This window comes from Globicephala melas, chromosome 8, assembly GCF_963455315.2.
Source record: "Globicephala melas chromosome 8, mGloMel1.2, whole genome shotgun sequence".
NCBI classification, from domain to species: domain Eukaryota; kingdom Metazoa; phylum Chordata; class Mammalia; order Artiodactyla; family Delphinidae; genus Globicephala; species Globicephala melas.
The window spans coordinates 49106603-49123539 of NC_083321.1; the positions used below are offsets into that span (position 1 = coordinate 49106603).

Genomic DNA, 16937 nt, shown 5'->3' on the forward strand with positions numbered 1-16937 from the left:
ATATAAAATTCTATAAAATGCAAACACGCCTATAGCAGCTGAAAGATCAGTAGTTGTCTGAGAGGTAGGAGGGGAGAGATCACAAAAGGCTGTGAGAAAAATTGTAGGGGTGATGAATATATTCACTATCTTGATTGTGGTGATGGTTTCACCGTTGTATACATGTGTCAGAACTTTGAAAATTGTACATTTTAAATATTTATACCTTATTTTATTGTCAATTACAACTCAATAAATCTCTTTCAAAAGAGGAAGTTGAGCTAAAACAGTATCATAGGAGATGCACATAAAATATATTAAAGAGGTAGAATCCTCAGGACTTGGGAACAGAAATAGGTAAGAGATGCTCAGTTTCCTTTATTAAATGTGGATACAAGTAAGACATTTTACCCTCAAATAGCTATGTAATATAAATAGAAAATGACTGTGATAAGTTCATTTTCTTCAGATAACAAAAAACAACCAGCATTGATGTAATGATTTAACACATCATGGTAATTTTATATTTATACCTGAAAGAATGTAAGAGAAAGAAAAAGCCAGTTGTACCTTTTCCCCAAAAAATATAGCAACAAACAACTATGGTTGAGGAATTTAACTAAATGACTTGAAGATTCACTTAGCAAAGTAATTTTTAAATAGCTAAAAGAACAGAACAAATAGATATCTCGTCAGGTTTATATAAAAGCAAAAAGGGGATGCCAACTCTTTTATATTGATCTGACTTTTGAAATGGTTTATACAAAAGTCCAATGCCACCTGGCTCCCTGTGTTATGTCAACAGAGAGGCCAGTTCTGCTGAGTTTTCTCCCTAAAACCCTCCTGGTTCTCCAGTACTGCTCTACTGCTCCAATAAAAAATCCTGTCCTACAAACGAACAGACTGAATAGGAGATCTGTCAGCTTATTTTCTTATTTCCAAAAGCCCAGTAGAAAACAAACATCTTCTCGGGACTTCCCTGGTGGTGCAGTGGTTAAGAACCTGCCTGCCAATGCAGGGGACACGGGTTCGATCCCTGGTCTGGGAAGATCCCACATGCTGCAGAGCAACTAAGCCTGTGTGCCACAAGTACTGAGCCCATGCGCCTAGAGCCCATGCCCCGCAACAAGAGAAGCCACTGCAATGAGAAGCCCGCGCACCGCAACGAAGAATAGCCCCTGCTCACCACAACTAGAGAAAGCCCGTGTGCAGCAACAAAGACCCAATGCAGCCAAAAATAAATAAATAAATTTATTTTTAAAAAAAACAAAAACATCTTCTCAAGACAAAGTTCAGAGTGACACTAGAATACCAGGTTATTTTGCTTTTAGCTGGAATCATACTCTTTGGTTAGAATCAAAATTGATGGTTAAGGTGCCTTTGATCCATAAAAATGGGTAAAGAAATTATTAAGAAATATGCTTTGTTTGGCAGACAACATCTTTTTAAATCTCATGTCCACGAAAAGGGAGAAGAAACAGCAACACTGCACTTTGTTTAGAAGAATGGAAGCCATGCTTTAGAAGGGAATCCTCTTAGGTCAATGCCTCCCACCACCCTTCACTACAAAGGGCATAGTTACTGTTTCCATTGGCTCAAACATACAAACAACAATTCTACTGCTCAAAGATTCTACAAATTCACCTGGCATCTCTTCTGTTAAAGAACTGCTACTTTGGGCTTCCCTGGTGGTGCAGTGGTTGAGAATCCGCCTATCGATGCAGAGGACACGGGTTTGTGCCCCGGTCTGGGAAGATCCCACATGCCGCGGAGCGACTAGGCCCATGAGCCATCCGGAGCCTGTGCTCCGCAAGAGGCCACAATAGTGAGAGGCACATGTACCGCAAAAAAAAAAAGAACTGCTACTCTCCCTACCTCAAGGATCTTAGAGAGATTGGAATTTGCAGCACCCTCCAACTCTTGCCACACACACATACTCTCTTCTCTCACCATTACTACCCTACATAAGTCTGTGATCCAAACTATGCCAATCTGATTCTCCCTCCACTGTATCTGACTCTTGAGCAAAGACAGAGATGAAGAATGAATGTAGCCGAGACATATGAGAGTTACTAATTAGAAGAGGCCAATCCCGTAGTCCCTGATGCTGGGATCCCTGGAGTTGCCCTTGTTCTCAACTCTTCCTCAGCTCTACTAGTTCAGCTCTTCCTTACTTAATGACTTAATTTTGTATAATAAAGAATTTGGCTGGTTTTTATCTTTAGGTCAATTTCCCTGATTATAGGAGTATCTTTGTTATTCATGGTAGGCCCTTGGGTCACACTTGAGTTCATGCTAATGAGATGACTCTGGATGGGGGCTGGTCACCAGAAAGATCAACCATGTGACTAGAGGACTGGGGCTTTGAGCCAGGTGATATCAGCCCAGCCTTTGGGGAGGAATAGAAGGCTGGTGATTGAGTTCAATCATGTGGTCAATCAATCATGCCTAAGTTATAGGAAACCCCAATGAAAACTCTGGACAATGAGGCTTGGTTGAACTTCACGGTTGCATTGATGACTGATGTGCCAGGAGGGCAATATGTCCTGATTCCATGGGGAGAGGACACAGAAGCTCCACATTCAGTCCCTACAAGACTTTTCCATATGGGTGTCTTCTTTTTGCTGGTCCTAATTTTTATCCTTTATAATGAAATTGTAGTCATAAGCATAGCACTTCCCTGAATCCTAAGAGTTATTTAGTAAATTATTAAACCTGAGGGGATTGTGGGAACCCCGATTTTGTAGCCAGTTGGTCAGAGCACAGGTGGTCTAGGAACACCCAGAGCTTATGGCTAGTTTGGTGTCTGAAGTGACAGTATTCTTGTTAGGTATTGTGCCCTTTTCTTATGAAGTTTGCACTAACCCTGGATAGTTAGTGACAAAATTGCATTACATTATTTCACTTAATCACTCTTTCTGCTTCATCTTCCTCATCTGTAAATGGAGACAATGGTAATATTTAAACTTCATAAGGTTTTTGTAAGAAATAAGAGTTAATATTTGTAAAGCACTCAGACCACTGCCTAGCACATATTAAATACGATATAAACATTAGAGTAGTTTTGTAGTTGTTGTTGTTGTTTTTATTATTAAAGTCCAGAGCTGGCTAATGTAGAGATTATCAGGCTTTTCTGCTTAAATCTAAATAACACAGAGAAAAGGCTGGCCCCAACATTAGTCAGAAAATGTTAACAACATTAATCACATAGATGGTACTGGCATTAGTCAGCTAATGTTCTGAATACAAATGACCACTGCTGATATCTACATCATCTAGAAAAACTCAGGCCAGCCAGTTTGAGCCAGTGACAGAATAGTACATGTTTTTTGTAGCTCTGGAAATCATAACTCCGGAGAGATTAGAGGCCTTACTTGGAATGAAACAAACTGTTGGGAGAAATAGTACACAAGAAGATTCTCACTTTTAGTTTGTCAAACCATCAGGCATGACACATGGTGAGCAAATCTTAAAATGGTACATATACATCACTTCTAGCTTAGCTATGAGCTACATCACTGTGCATTGAAATGTTTTTCTCTGCTCACCAGTAACGGGTACCAACTCTGCAAAACTCACTCCATTGTCTTCCATCTTCCTGTCATTTAGAACATGCTTGGTAGTGTTCCAATTAGTTGCTGAGTCCAGAAATAAAGTCCTTACCAGAAAATTGTCTTGAGCTGTTTTCTAATACTATGATTTAATCCCTCTGTTTCTGCCCTCTCTTGGTCACTTTCCCTTCCCAGCTACTTCTCTTTGGCTTTCAGAGAAGGTCAGGAATGCTCTCCCTGCCATCTTTCATTCTAAGTTCCGACTTTTGACACCCTCTCTTAAAACCCAGGCGCCATGGCCTCAAGTTACTACAGAAAAAGAAGAAAACTAAAATTAAATAGTACTGTTAGAAGATTTTTCCTGGCAGTGCTGGTATCATTCCAAAGATCATTTCTGTGCTTGATCTCTCATCAGTAGACAGCCTGAGTTGCTCAGGAGCTTATTAAACAAAAGCCCCCACAAGGATAACAATTTCCAGAAAGCTATCTACATAGCTAAATTATGCTTCTTCTAAATTGATTAAAAACAGAGTTAACAAGCATCAGCCTGTCCATCCTACAACCAGGATTAGAATCCAGGTCTTCCTGGGACTTCCCTGGTGGTCCACTGATTAGGACTCCATGTTCCCAGTGCAGGGGGTACAGGTTCGGCCTGGTCAGAGAACTAGATCCCACATGCCGCAACTAAAAGATCCTGCATGCCTCAACTAAAGAGCCCACATGCCACAATGAAGATCCCACAAGTGGCAACAAAGATACCGCATACCACAACTAAGACCCAGAGCAGCCAAAGAAATAAATAAAATATTTTTTAAAAATCCAGGTCTTCCTGTTTAAATCTAATGTTCTCCATCTATATTATAGATGATCCCTTCCAGAACTGAAATTCCATAATCCTAGGTAAGAATTTTCTTTTTTAATTTATTTATTTTTGGCTGCACTGGCTCTTCATTCCTGCACGCGGGCTTTCTCTAGTTGTGGCAAGTAGGGGCTACTCTTCCTTGCAGTGTTCAGGCTTCTCACTGTGGTGGCTTCTCTTGCTGTGTAGCATGGGCTCTAGGCACACGGGTTTCAGTAGTTGTGGCACGCAGGCTCAGTAGTTGTGGTGCACAGGTTTAATTGCTCCGCAGCATGTGGGATCTTACTGGACCAGGGCTTGAACCTGTGTCCCCTGCACTGGCAGGCAGATTCGTAACCACTATGCCACCAAGGAAGCCCCCTAGGTAAGAATTTAAACAAAAATAGAAACCGCCTCATTCCTACCAAAACTGGTCTTCTCTACAACCAGACCAGTGCTTTCAACCACGGTGGCATGGAAAAGCACTGGCCTAGAGAGCAGAAGGTCCAGGTCTAAGTCCTGGCTCCACTATTTACTAAATACAATGAACAAGTAACTTTATAAATTTAGGCCTGAGGGAGGAGATATGGGGATATATGTATATGTATAGCTGATTCACTTTGTTATAAAGCAGAAACTAACACATCATTGTAAAGTAATTATACTCCAGTAAAGATGTTAAAAAAAATTTTTTTAATTAAATAAATAAATAAATTTAGGCCTAAGGTTCCTCATCTGAAAAACCAGGAATGCTGGTGGTCACTTATTTTTAACTCTTCTTAGCATCAAGACATACCCTAAGAGACCCAGGGGAGAGATTGCTTCCATTCTTATTAGTATCAAAGGAAGCTCTAGCCATAGACACAAATGGAAAGGAGGCTAAGGCACTGTTTTTTCCTTCCCTGTCAAGCCTCATACAATTAGACATGCTCTTTCACTCAGAATTTTGAAGCAAATGCTCTAGGAGAAAAAAAAAAAAAGGTAATCACGGTTTAGCAGTCTTACACATGAAAAAGATCTAAAGAGCTAAAGTTTTAATTTTTTTTTTTTTTTTTTTTTTTGCATACGCGGGCCTCTCACTGTTGTGGCCTCTCCCGTTGTGGAGCACAGGCTCTGGACGCGCAGGTTCAGCGGCCATGGCTCACGGGCCCAGCCGCTCCGCGGCATGTGGGATCCTCCCCGACCGGGGCACGAACCCGTGTCCCCTGCCTCGGCAGGCGGACTCTCAACCACTGCGCCACCAGGGAAGCCCTAAAGTTTTAATTTAATAAGTTCAACATGAGTCAGCAGAGTGATTTGACTGCTGAGGGTACCAGTATCTAATCAGACTGCATTAACAGACACACAGGGTCCAGAACTGAGAAGCGGATGGTCCTGCTCGGCTCTGTGCTGATCAAACCACACCTGGGGGTCTGCGTCCAACTGTAGGAGCCATGATCTAAGAAATACATTAACAAAAGTGTCCATATGCAGGAGACCAAGATGAAGAGGAGGCTGGAAAAAAATGTTTTCTTCAAAGAACTAGGGCTATTTAACCTGGAAGAGAAGACTCGGGAGAGAGTTCAACTGCACTTCGACCCAACCTTTGAATCATCTAGGACTCAGCAGAGCCAGGACCAAGTGGGGAGCTTCAGAAGAAAGGGGCTGCCTCAAAAGGCCAGCAAACTCCCTGTCTCTGGAGATGAAGCAGCCAAAGCTGTGAGGTTCCTTTGGGGGATGGGGGGAGCTGGTAAGGAGAGGTGTAGGGATAGGATAGGATTCGATAAGAATTCTAATGAGAACAACTCCAACTCTGTTTGGAGCATCTTCCCCCATTCTCAGCACAGTGACTCTCTTCAGTCTTATTCAGTCTCTATACAGTCTCTATTCAGTGACTGTATGTAGAACCATTTCAGTAATTTGCTCTTTAATAAGCATTTTATACTCATGTCCTTTAAAGGCCAAATTGCTACCCATCTTCTTCTCTCTTCTCTAAACCTTCCGGCAACTAGGATTGACAACCAAGCTGCCTATTACCTTCTGAAGACTTCCATGCCTTCCACAAGTCCTCTACGCTGATGAGCTTATCCTCACCATGGAAGGTGCTGTGTTTCACCGTTGGGTCGTGGTAATTGAGGTCTTCCCTCAGGAACTGCAAGGGAAAGCACATAAGTCACAAGAGATACCTGGGAGCCAGCCCACTAAGATCTCCTCACAGGTCACCTAGCTACCCACAGCACATCCCACCTGCCGGATGTACAAGTGTATCACATCACCCATGTATCCTTCCATGTGAATATGTCCTACTTACTAACTAGACTGCCTTTTCTTCTTTGTTATATGTATCGTTTGAGAAAAAAATAAACGTGAATAAGAAATTCCTTCCTCATATTTTTTTAATTATGGAAAAGGAAGAATTAACAACTTTTGAGCACTCATTTACACACTAAGCAACATTCCAAGAGCTTATATTTTCTCATCTAATCTTCACAACTAATGAATTATCACACCTATTTTACAAATGAGAACAGTAATAGTCTTTAGTTATTTATTTATTTAGGCTGCGTTGGGTCTTCGCTGCTGCTCGCAGGCTTTTCTCTAGTTGCGGCGAGCGGGGGCTACTCTTCATTGTGGTGCCCGGGCTTCTCATTGCAGTGGCTTCCCTTGTTGTGGAGCACGGGCTCTAGGCATGCAGGCTTCAGTAGTTGCAGCACGCAGGCTCAGTAGTTGTGGCTCGCGGGCTCTAGAGCAAGGTTCAGTAGTTGTGGCACGTGGGTTTAGTTGCTCTGCAGCTGTGGGATCTTCCCGGACCAGGGTTCGAACCCGTGTCCCCTGCATTGGTAGGTAGATTCTTAACCACTGCGCCACCAGGGAAGCCCAAAAGCAGTAATAGTCTTAAAGAACACAGTTTGCCCCAAATTCTCAAAACATTAAGTTTAAAGAGATTTAATTACTTGCTGTGATGATTTTAAAATATGTCCACAATTCTTTGACAATCCTTCCATAAAAGTTGAATTCTTCTGCCCTTGAATATAGGCTGACATTAATGACTCATCTTCTAACAAACAGAATGTGGCAGCAATGATGTCAAATGACTTCCCAGGCTAGGTTAGAAAAGGCAGTATAGATTCCACCTGGCTCACTCCCTTTGGGGACACATGCCTTGGGAGCTCTGAGCCACCATGTAAGAAGCCTGGCTACTCTGAAGCTATCATTCTGGAGAGATAATGTGTAAAGACTATTTAGAGCTAGCAATGTCTGAGCAGCACAAGCTGTCTGAGTCTTCCAGCCCAGGAGTCAGACATGTGAGTGACTGAGACTTCAGGTGATACTAGCCCCTAGATTTTGAGTTACTTCACCTGATGCCAAGTGGACACACAGGAGCTGTCCCTGATAAGCCAAGCCGAGATTGCAGAAACATGATAAAATAAATGTTTTTGTTGTTTGGAGCCACTAAGTTTGGGGGAAGTTTGTTATGCAGCATTAGATAACTGAAACATCTGCCCAGGGTTACAGCTGATAAGTGATAGAGTTAGTATTCCAACCCAAGGTATCTGACTTTATAGTCTAAAGTTTTCCCCTGTACCGCATATGCTGTCCTTTAGTTATGCGGATTTTTTTTCACACTATACTTTTATAAGAAAAAAGAAAAGCAAAAGAAATCAAAGCTTTTAGAAATTTAACTGGTAATTAATTTCACAGATACTCATTCAGCCCAATCCTTAACCACATTAGTATGTATAAGATTGAACAGTGATCACTGCTTTCCACAGAGCCTCAAACATCAAAGAAATACGCAACTCTGATCACTACTCTCACAAGAACACATTTTAGTAGAATTTTCCGGAAATGTCTCTTATCCACCTTTCATTATCCCCAGGGTCCAAGAAAGGAAAGGGTCTGACCCAGAGTAATGTCAGTAAATGTTGCTGACTAAATGAACAGATGATTGACAGAATGGTCCCAGATTCCTTAAACTCATAATCGAGGGATGATTTTCTCCCCTGGGTTTTTCACACATAAGACGTCTGGGCTTAAAGACTCAGGAGAGAAGTTTGAAGAGAGACCACACTGGATTACTCTCAACCTAGTCAGGGTATAGGCTGCTGAGCACAAGGAACTTGACAATGTCCACAACTATAACGTAGCACTGTCCAATACAACTTTCTGCAATAATGGAAAGCTTCAATATCTGTCCTGTCCAAACAACTGTCACTAGGCACAGGCAGCTACTGAACACTCATAATGTGGCTAGTATGACTAAAGAACAGAAATTTTTTAAAAATTAATTTAAGTTTAAATGGCCACATGTGGCTAATAGCTACATACTGGAGTACAGCTCTAGTGCAGTCTACTACCTGGGGTATAGGTACGGCCTAGCTACATTCCCATGGAGGCTAGAATCCTGAAGGGAAGTCAAGACCTCCGGCGAGATGAGGAGTGAAGAGCAGTGCCTAAGTTTAACAGTTCTCTGTGTCCTCCCCCCACAACTAAACTCAGGTTCCTTCTGACACGTGTGGGTTAGGTTCTCCAGCTCCCCAATGTCTCATCTGAAATTGGTGAGAGAATCTACTTTTTAATAAGAATTAGGTAAGTGACATGGTGAAGGGCCCAGAGCAAGGAGATTTTGTCAATTCTTAGAAAGGTAAACTGACTGAAGTATTTAACATGTTTGGATTTTTTAATCGTCAGCCCTTTAGACCGCCTAACATCCAATGTATTGTATGCTATAAATTGTGACTCTTAACATTTTTTCCCAAATTGCTACCCAGTATCCCAACTCCATTTATTAAATTATCTGTCTTTCCATGGAAGCAACCTAAATGTCCATTGACAGATGAATGGATAAAGAAGATGTGGTATATATACACAATGGAATATTACTCAGCCATAAAAAAGAATGAAATAATGCCATTTGCAGCAATGGATGGACCTAGAGATTATCATACTAAGTGAGGTAAGTCAGACAGAGAAAGACAAATATCATATGATATCACCTATATGTAGAATCTAAAAAACTGATACAAACTTATTTACGAAACAGAAACAGACTCACAGACATAGAAAACAAACTTACAGTTACCAAAGGAGAAATGGGGGTGGGTGGGGGATAAATTAGGAGTTTGGGATTAGCAGATATAAACTACTATATATAAAATAGATAAAGAACAAGGTCCAATTGTATAGCACAGGGAACTATATTCAAAACCTTGTAATAACCTATAATGGAAAAGAATATGAAAAAGAATATATATATACACATATATAGATATATATATATACACACACATATATACACATACATATATCAATACATAAAAAACTGAATCACTTTGCTGTACACCAGAAACTAGCACAACATTGTAAATCAACTATACTTCAATTAAAATAAATAAATAAATGCCTTAGACCTTAAAAAAAATTATCTGTCTTTTATTCCCTTTTTGGAAAAATGCTATTTAATAAGAAGTAATTATAAAGTAATAACAACTACATATATAGTTGGGTATATTTCTAGCCTCTCCATTCTTTTGCACTAAACCATATTTTTTTGCTAGCACTTGACTATTTTATTATACTTTTTATTTTAGTTCAGTTTTATTTTATTTTATGCTTTTAAAATTTTTCTAATGTCTTGACCCCCTCTTTCCATGGCTCTTTTATTTCAGAACATTTCTTGTCAATCTCAGTTACTTATTTTTCAAAACGAATTTTAAAACAATTTTGTTAATTTTATTGAGAGTCTGATTACTCTCACTGGGTGATGAGTAAGTGATGAAATCACTGGACCTTAAACACCACACCCTAGGACATATCAGGGAAGACACAGTTACAAGCAGTCTGAGACAGTCAGTCTGGAGGCAGAAATTCATTCATTCATTTATTCAACAAATACAAGATTTCTATGTTCCGGGCACTAGAAATGCAGTAAATAGTAAACAAAACAGACAAAAATCTTTGTCCTCATTGAGCTAACATCCAATTTGGGTGAGAGAGACAATAATTTGTATAAAGCAGAGAAGGTCAAGAGGGAAGGCCAAGAGTTGTGGTATTAGTGATTTATCATCTTCATTAGAGGTGTCAAGGAAAGTCTCATTAAGAAAGTGACTTTCAGGCTTCCCTGATGGCGCAGTGGTTGAGAGTCCACCTGCCAATGCAGGGGACACGGGTTTGTGCCCCGGTCCGGGAAGATCCCACATGCCGCAAAGCGGCTGGACCCGTGAGCCATGGCCGCTGAGCCTGCGTGTCCGGAGCCTGTGCTCCGCAACGGGAGAGGCCACAGCAGTGAGAGACCCGCATACTGCCAAAAAAAAGCAAGTGACTTTTAAGCAAATATCTGAAGGAGATGTTGGAGAAAGGCACACAGGATAACTGGAAGAGTATCCCAAGAACAGAAAATGGCAAATGCAAAGGCCCTGAGCCAAGAACAAGTATGTTCAAGGAATAGCAAGGAGGCCAGTGTGGCCAAAGAGAAACAAGTGAGGTGGTAACTAGCAGGAGATGAACTCAGAGAAGCAACAGGGGTACAGATCATAAAGGCTTTTGTAGGTCATCATAAGGACTTTGAGTTTTACTCTGAGATGGAAGCTGTTGGAGGAATTTGAAGAGATATGCGACACGATCGCATTTACATCTTTAAAAGCATTTCTCTGAACGCTGTGTTGAGAAGCAGACTATAGGAGGACAAGGGCAGATGCGGGGCAACCAGGTGGCAATTGCAATAATCAAGACGTGAGCTAATGGTGGCTTGAAACAAAGTAGTAATGTGGATATAATGAGAAGTTGTCAGGTTTTACATAAACTTTACAGAGATCAAATTTCTAATCCTCATAACGTTTTTAGTTTTGATTCATCAGGGGTCCTTTAAGGTATACCCTACTTTAGTCCTCCTAGGCTCTAACCCAGACCCTCTTAATCTAAGACTAGAGAAACACTTGTCATATGCAGGCCTTAGGAGCAGAAATGCCAAAATCCCCAAGGAAGAGGATTTTCTACCATTATCAGCTAACTCCAGGAAACCATGTGATGAGATATACCAGCTACTTTTAGGGAGCCAACAAGAAACAGACTGCTTTTTATAGCCAAGTCTGGTCATTGAGGTGTATGGAGAGCAGAGAAGCTCATGGGAAGAAGGTGCAAGGAGTATCCGCACAGGGGCTCACATCAGGCTCTGCTGGTACCACAAAGCATGCAAAGACAGAGTAAGGTCAGAAAACAAGGCCAGCAAGAAGGTGGTGCCAAACAAGGAGGGTGGGCTGACAGAAGCTATACCTGAAGGAAGGGCCAGATGCTGGATGGAACCTCGTTAGAGAACAAGGAAGTGCGGCTGCAACAATCAGGCTTTTTTCTTTTTTTTTTTTTTTTAACATCTTTATTGGAGTATAATTGCTTTACAATGGTGTGTTAGTTTCTGCTGTATAACAAAGCGAATCAGCTATACACATACATATACCCCCATATCTCCTCCCTCTTACGTCTCCCTCCCACCCCTCTAGGTGGTCACAAAGTACCGAGCTGAGGCTTTAAGGGGAGGAAAGGCGGTGTACTGTAAATATAAAGAGTTCAGAACCTTTAGAAACAGACCCCTTCCTATGTGACTTTTGGGCAAGCTACTTAGCATCTCTGAGCCTGTATTCCCCTCAAAATGAGGGCTAATTATCCCTCTCATTTGAGTGTGATAAGGATTAAATGACTCATGTTTGCACAAGTCATAGACTGCCTTTGCACATGTCTTTTAATGGCCCACAGAGCATTTTATAAATTGAAACTATATATAAAAATCACAGGGACTTCCCTGGTGGTCCAGTGGTTAAGACTCCACACTCCCAACACAGGGGGCCTGGGTTCAATCCCTGGTCAAGGAACTAGATCCCACATGCTGCACTAAGAGCCTGCAAGCCACAACTAAAGGAGCCCACATGCCACAACTAAAAAGATCCTGCATGCCGCAATGAAGATCCCGCGTGCCACAACTAAGACCCAGCTCAGCCAAATCAATAAATATTTTTTTAAAAAATCAAATTTCACCCCAAAAGTCCAGCTCTCTTTAAAAAAACAATTTAAAGGTCTAGCAACACTGAGCTCCAGTGACAACTCTGGAATTTTATTTGGGAGAGGCTTAAGGGCTACAATTTGATTGGAAGGGAGGGTGGTGGCTAAGGGACTTGTCATGAGGTTGTGTTTGCAAAGCAAGCACATTGTTTTTATGTAGATCATTCATTACAAATTAATTTTATAATGCAACATTTTATGAAGATGCTTTTGTTTACATTTTACTTAAAATTAAGAAAAAATTAATTGTCCGTATCAAACAGTATTATACATAAGTCGCAATTTGGGGCAGCTTAGAGGTGGGGCAGTTGGTCCTGAGGAAGATAACGAGGGTTTCTTTTTTTTTTCTTAATTAAAAAAAATTTTTTTTCCTTTATTTATTTATTTTTGGCTGCATTGGGTCTTCGTTGCTGAGCGCGGGCTTTCTCTAGTTGTGGCGAGCGGGGGCTACTCTTCGTAGCGGTGCGCGGGCTTCTCACTGCAGTGGCTTCCCTTGTTGCGGAACACGGGCTCTAGGCACGTGGGCTTCGGCAGCTACAGCACACAGGCTCAGCAGTTGTGGCGCACGGGCTTAGTTGCTCCGTGGTATGTGGGATCTTCCTGGACCAGGGCTTGAACCTGTGTCCCCTGCATTGGCAGGCGGATTCTTAACCACTGTGCCACCAGGGAAGCCCAACGAGGGCTTCTTGATCAAAGATGATTATTCTGTGCTCCCACAGTCCCTGTGTATACCCTAATCAGTCTTGTTATGCGTCTACCTCCCCTACCAAACCATATACCCTCTGATAGACGGTCCCAGTTACCCAGCCATAAACATAGCATACAAGAAAATTGTACAGAACTAGAACTTTGATGTCCAATATACTTGAGGTAGGCATTATCACATATTACTCTGAACACTGTCCCACATCCAGCTAATGGCTAGTGTCTGATATAAGACAAAGTTTAAAAGCAACAAAAAGCAAAACCAAAACAAAACCAAAGAGGCAACTTTTGGCTCCCACAACAAGGATTTACTATTTCGGACTCAGAACAAGCAGCTCTTCTCTCAGGAAGGTCTAAGGAGGCTCCCTGAAAGTCCTGCCTTACCAGGGGGAATACAGCACTGGCTAGAGCTGCAGCTCAACAGCTCTCTGAAGAGCCAAGGGACCAGTTGTTACTAGGTATATTTAGTTCTATGAGCTCAGAAAAGTGATCTCCCTGGCAGTGGCACAAAGCATGCAACCCCATCCCAAGTGAAGCAGTAGTGAGGGGGTGTGGGTGAGAGCAGACAGGAGGGGAGACATGTCTCTAGAATTCCCAACAAAACAGGCCCAGCCAGCTTCATCAGGGAACAGAATTCACTGAGGTAAAGCTTGAAGAGGAGCAGCACATCTGTGGGTGCAGGAATCAGGCAGGTCTCCTGGGTTCTTGCCTGGAAGCAATTACTCCTCCTTCCCCTTTCCACCCTTGTTCCCCACTGCTGATGCACCACATCTCCCAAACCACACCACCACAGCACCACTCCCGCTTCCCCACACATACAATGTTTAGAACCCACAACACACGTGCCCCAGATCTGAGAAGCTTCCCAACTCTTGTTTACCACGTGAACATCTAGCAAGGACACAAATTTTAGATACAACAGCTCTGAATGTCACTGGTACAGAATGCTGGGGACATGGACATCTCAGGGGTGAAAAATCTGTCCTCAGTGAGACCAGAAGCTATTGCTCAAAGTCAGGGAGAGAACGGGCTTCCCTGGTGGCGCAGTGGTTGAGAGTCCGCCTGCCGATGCAGGGGACACGGGTTTGTGCCCCGGTCCGGGAAGATCCCACATGCCGCAGAGCGGCTGGGCCCGTGAGCCATGGCCGCTGAGCCTGCGCGTCCAGAGCCTGTGCTCCGCAACGGGAGAGGCCACAACAGTGAGAGACCCGCATTCGCAAAAAAAAAAAAAAAAAAAAAAAAAGTCAGGGAGAGGACAGTCATTTCTCACTCACCTTTGTACATCTAGTCTCACTTCTGCCAGTCCATCTACCACATTAGTCACCAGAATGACCTTTGTAAAGTATAAATCTAACTATACCAATGTACCTACTTAAAATCTCATGACTCCCCATTACCAATAGGATAGAGCCCTAGCCCCTTGGCCTTACATTCAAGGCCTTTTACAATCTGCCCCATAGACTAACTTTCCAGTCAGCTTCCTGGCCATTCTCCCTCCCTATCAGACATCTACACTCCAGGCCAGGGGTCAAGAAACTATGGCCATGGGCCAAATCCAGCTTGCTGCTTGTTTTTGTAAATAAAGTTTTATTGGAACTCGGCCACATTCATTCATTTATGCACTATCTATAGCTGCTTTCAGGCTTCAAAGGCGGACTTGAGTCGTTGTGACAGAGACTGTGTGGCCAGCAAAGCCTAAAATATTGACTATCTGACCCTTAATAGAAAAAGTTTGCCAACATTTGCTCTAGATACATCAAGCCACTTCAGGCTCCTTGAACAAACTAAACCATGCTCTTTTTCCTTTACACAAGGTGCTCCTTTTAAAATGTTTCTCCTTCTCTTTATCTGCTGAAGAAAAAGTCACTGCCTCTGTGAAGTTTTCCAGACCTCTCCCAAGCAAATTAATTGCCCTATCCTATTTGTTCTCTTAGTCCTCAGGGTATATATCTCTGACAGTATTTATCCCATTATACCATAATTACTATTTAATTATCCCCTTTTTACTCCCCCTAAGCAACTCAAATATAGAAACTGTGTTTTATTTGTCACTTATCTCTTTATCCGGCATCTTGCAAATTTTCTGGAACACCTAAATAAATAATTAATTTAGCTCTGTAAGTCAAGCTCCAAGCATAGAGCCTGGCACAGAGCAAGGTGTGTGGTTATTAAATAACTGAATGAGTATCTCTCACTTGAGCTTGTCCTAGAACACCCAGAAGAATGCTTAGCTTAGAGTAGGTACTCAATGCATATTATGTCTACTATACAGAAGAAAGAAAAAGGTCCCCACATTGCCAGCCAATCTAAAACAAAGATATCCAGCTAGGGGCCAGAGGGTTACACTGGCTTGGGTTCAGTGTAACATGATGGTTTAGAGCTTGATTCTAGAGCCAGGCTGCCTGGGTTTGAATCCTGGTTCTACCACTCACTTTCACTGTATTAGTCACATCATTTGTAAAATGGACATAATAGTACAAACTTCATAATACACTTATATTGAGGGTATTATAAATGGATTAATTCACATAAAGAACTTAGAATAGTACCTGGCACAAAATAAGCTCTCCTATGTATGAATTGAGCTCTCCTAAATATTAATACATTTGATATACTATAAGAGGAATATAAAGATACTAAGAATGTGCAATCCTGAAGCCCACTATTACAATGATGCTGATCTCTCATATGTAAAGGAGACACACAGAGGAGGTAGAAGACAGATATTTCCTAAGTGCTTGCTACACGAAGACCATGTGCCAAGCGATCAGCAATAGACAAGACACTGTAATCTACTGACCTCTAAGGCCCTTTCCATTCTACTCTATGTTCCTTACTTTGAAAGCTTTAACTCCATTTAAAACAGAGATTTCACAACCTTGGCAAGACCCTCCCTGCCTTCTTTGCCACATCAACTGTCACTTCCTCCCAACCCCAATGATAATGAAATACTTGAAGTTCTCTGAAAGTACCAGGCTCTTGACCAGTCTCATGACTTTGCACATACTGTTCCCTTAGCTAAAACACTCTCCTTCTCCCATCATCTCTTCGGACCAAAACGACATATCAGCAACTCTGTACATGGGTAAAACTAACTTAGGTCTTCCTCTTCCGTGACTCCATCACAGTATCCACTTATCCTACTGCAGTATCCTCATGTGTTTACATGGCTATTTCCACAACTAGAGGAATTTCTTCTAAGGCAGCAACTTCACCTTCCCTTTTACTCCTATATATCTAGTACCCAGCACACATGCAGGTACAGAGAATCTCTCTGAGGTCGATGATAAAGCTTAGTCCTTGTCATGGAATCATCTTTGATGTCCTCAGGCCATGACATTGGTCACATGACACAGATCAAATACTAGAGGCAGCATCTGAAGTTGCAACTTGCTAGGTACCTGGCCAGAATGGCAAAGACTAAGAAATTTTGACATCTCCAGTCTTGCAAACTATCGGGACCAAAGTATCCAAGCTAGCCAAGGACTACTGCCAGGGGAATCTTATGAAAGGGGGATAGAAATGGATCACTAATTTAAAAATATTTCCCCAGACAGAAAGGATTATCTTCTTGGGGTCAATACTGCTACAGTTACATAGGAGGAATACACAGCACTGGACAGAATGTGTTATGGGTAAAAATGTTTTTAAAAACTGATGAGTTTGGGGCTTCCCTGGTGGCGCAGTGGTTGAGAGTCCGCCTGTCGATGCAGGGGACGCGGGCTCATGCCCCGGTCTGGGAGGATCCCGCATGCCACGGAGCAGCTGGGCCTGTGAGCCGTGGCCGCTGGGCCTGCATGTCCGGAGCCTGTGCTCCGCAACGAGAGAGGCCA

At 42.2% G+C, this 16937-nt stretch overlaps 1 protein-coding gene across 11 annotated transcripts in view; it reads right to left on the reverse strand.

Moving 5' to 3' along the window:
* Nucleotides 1-16937, reverse strand: part of STIM1 (stromal interaction molecule 1) — a 194120-nt gene that overhangs the window by 47412 nt on the left and 129771 nt on the right. For all 11 annotated transcript variants that reach the window (XM_060303595.1, XM_030831181.3, XM_060303599.2 and 8 more), the window contains one exon: nucleotides 6385-6499. In XM_060303595.1, coding sequence (XP_060159578.1) covers nucleotides 6385-6499 — 115 coding nt within the window. The remainder of the gene's footprint in view (nucleotides 1-6384; nucleotides 6500-16937) is intronic.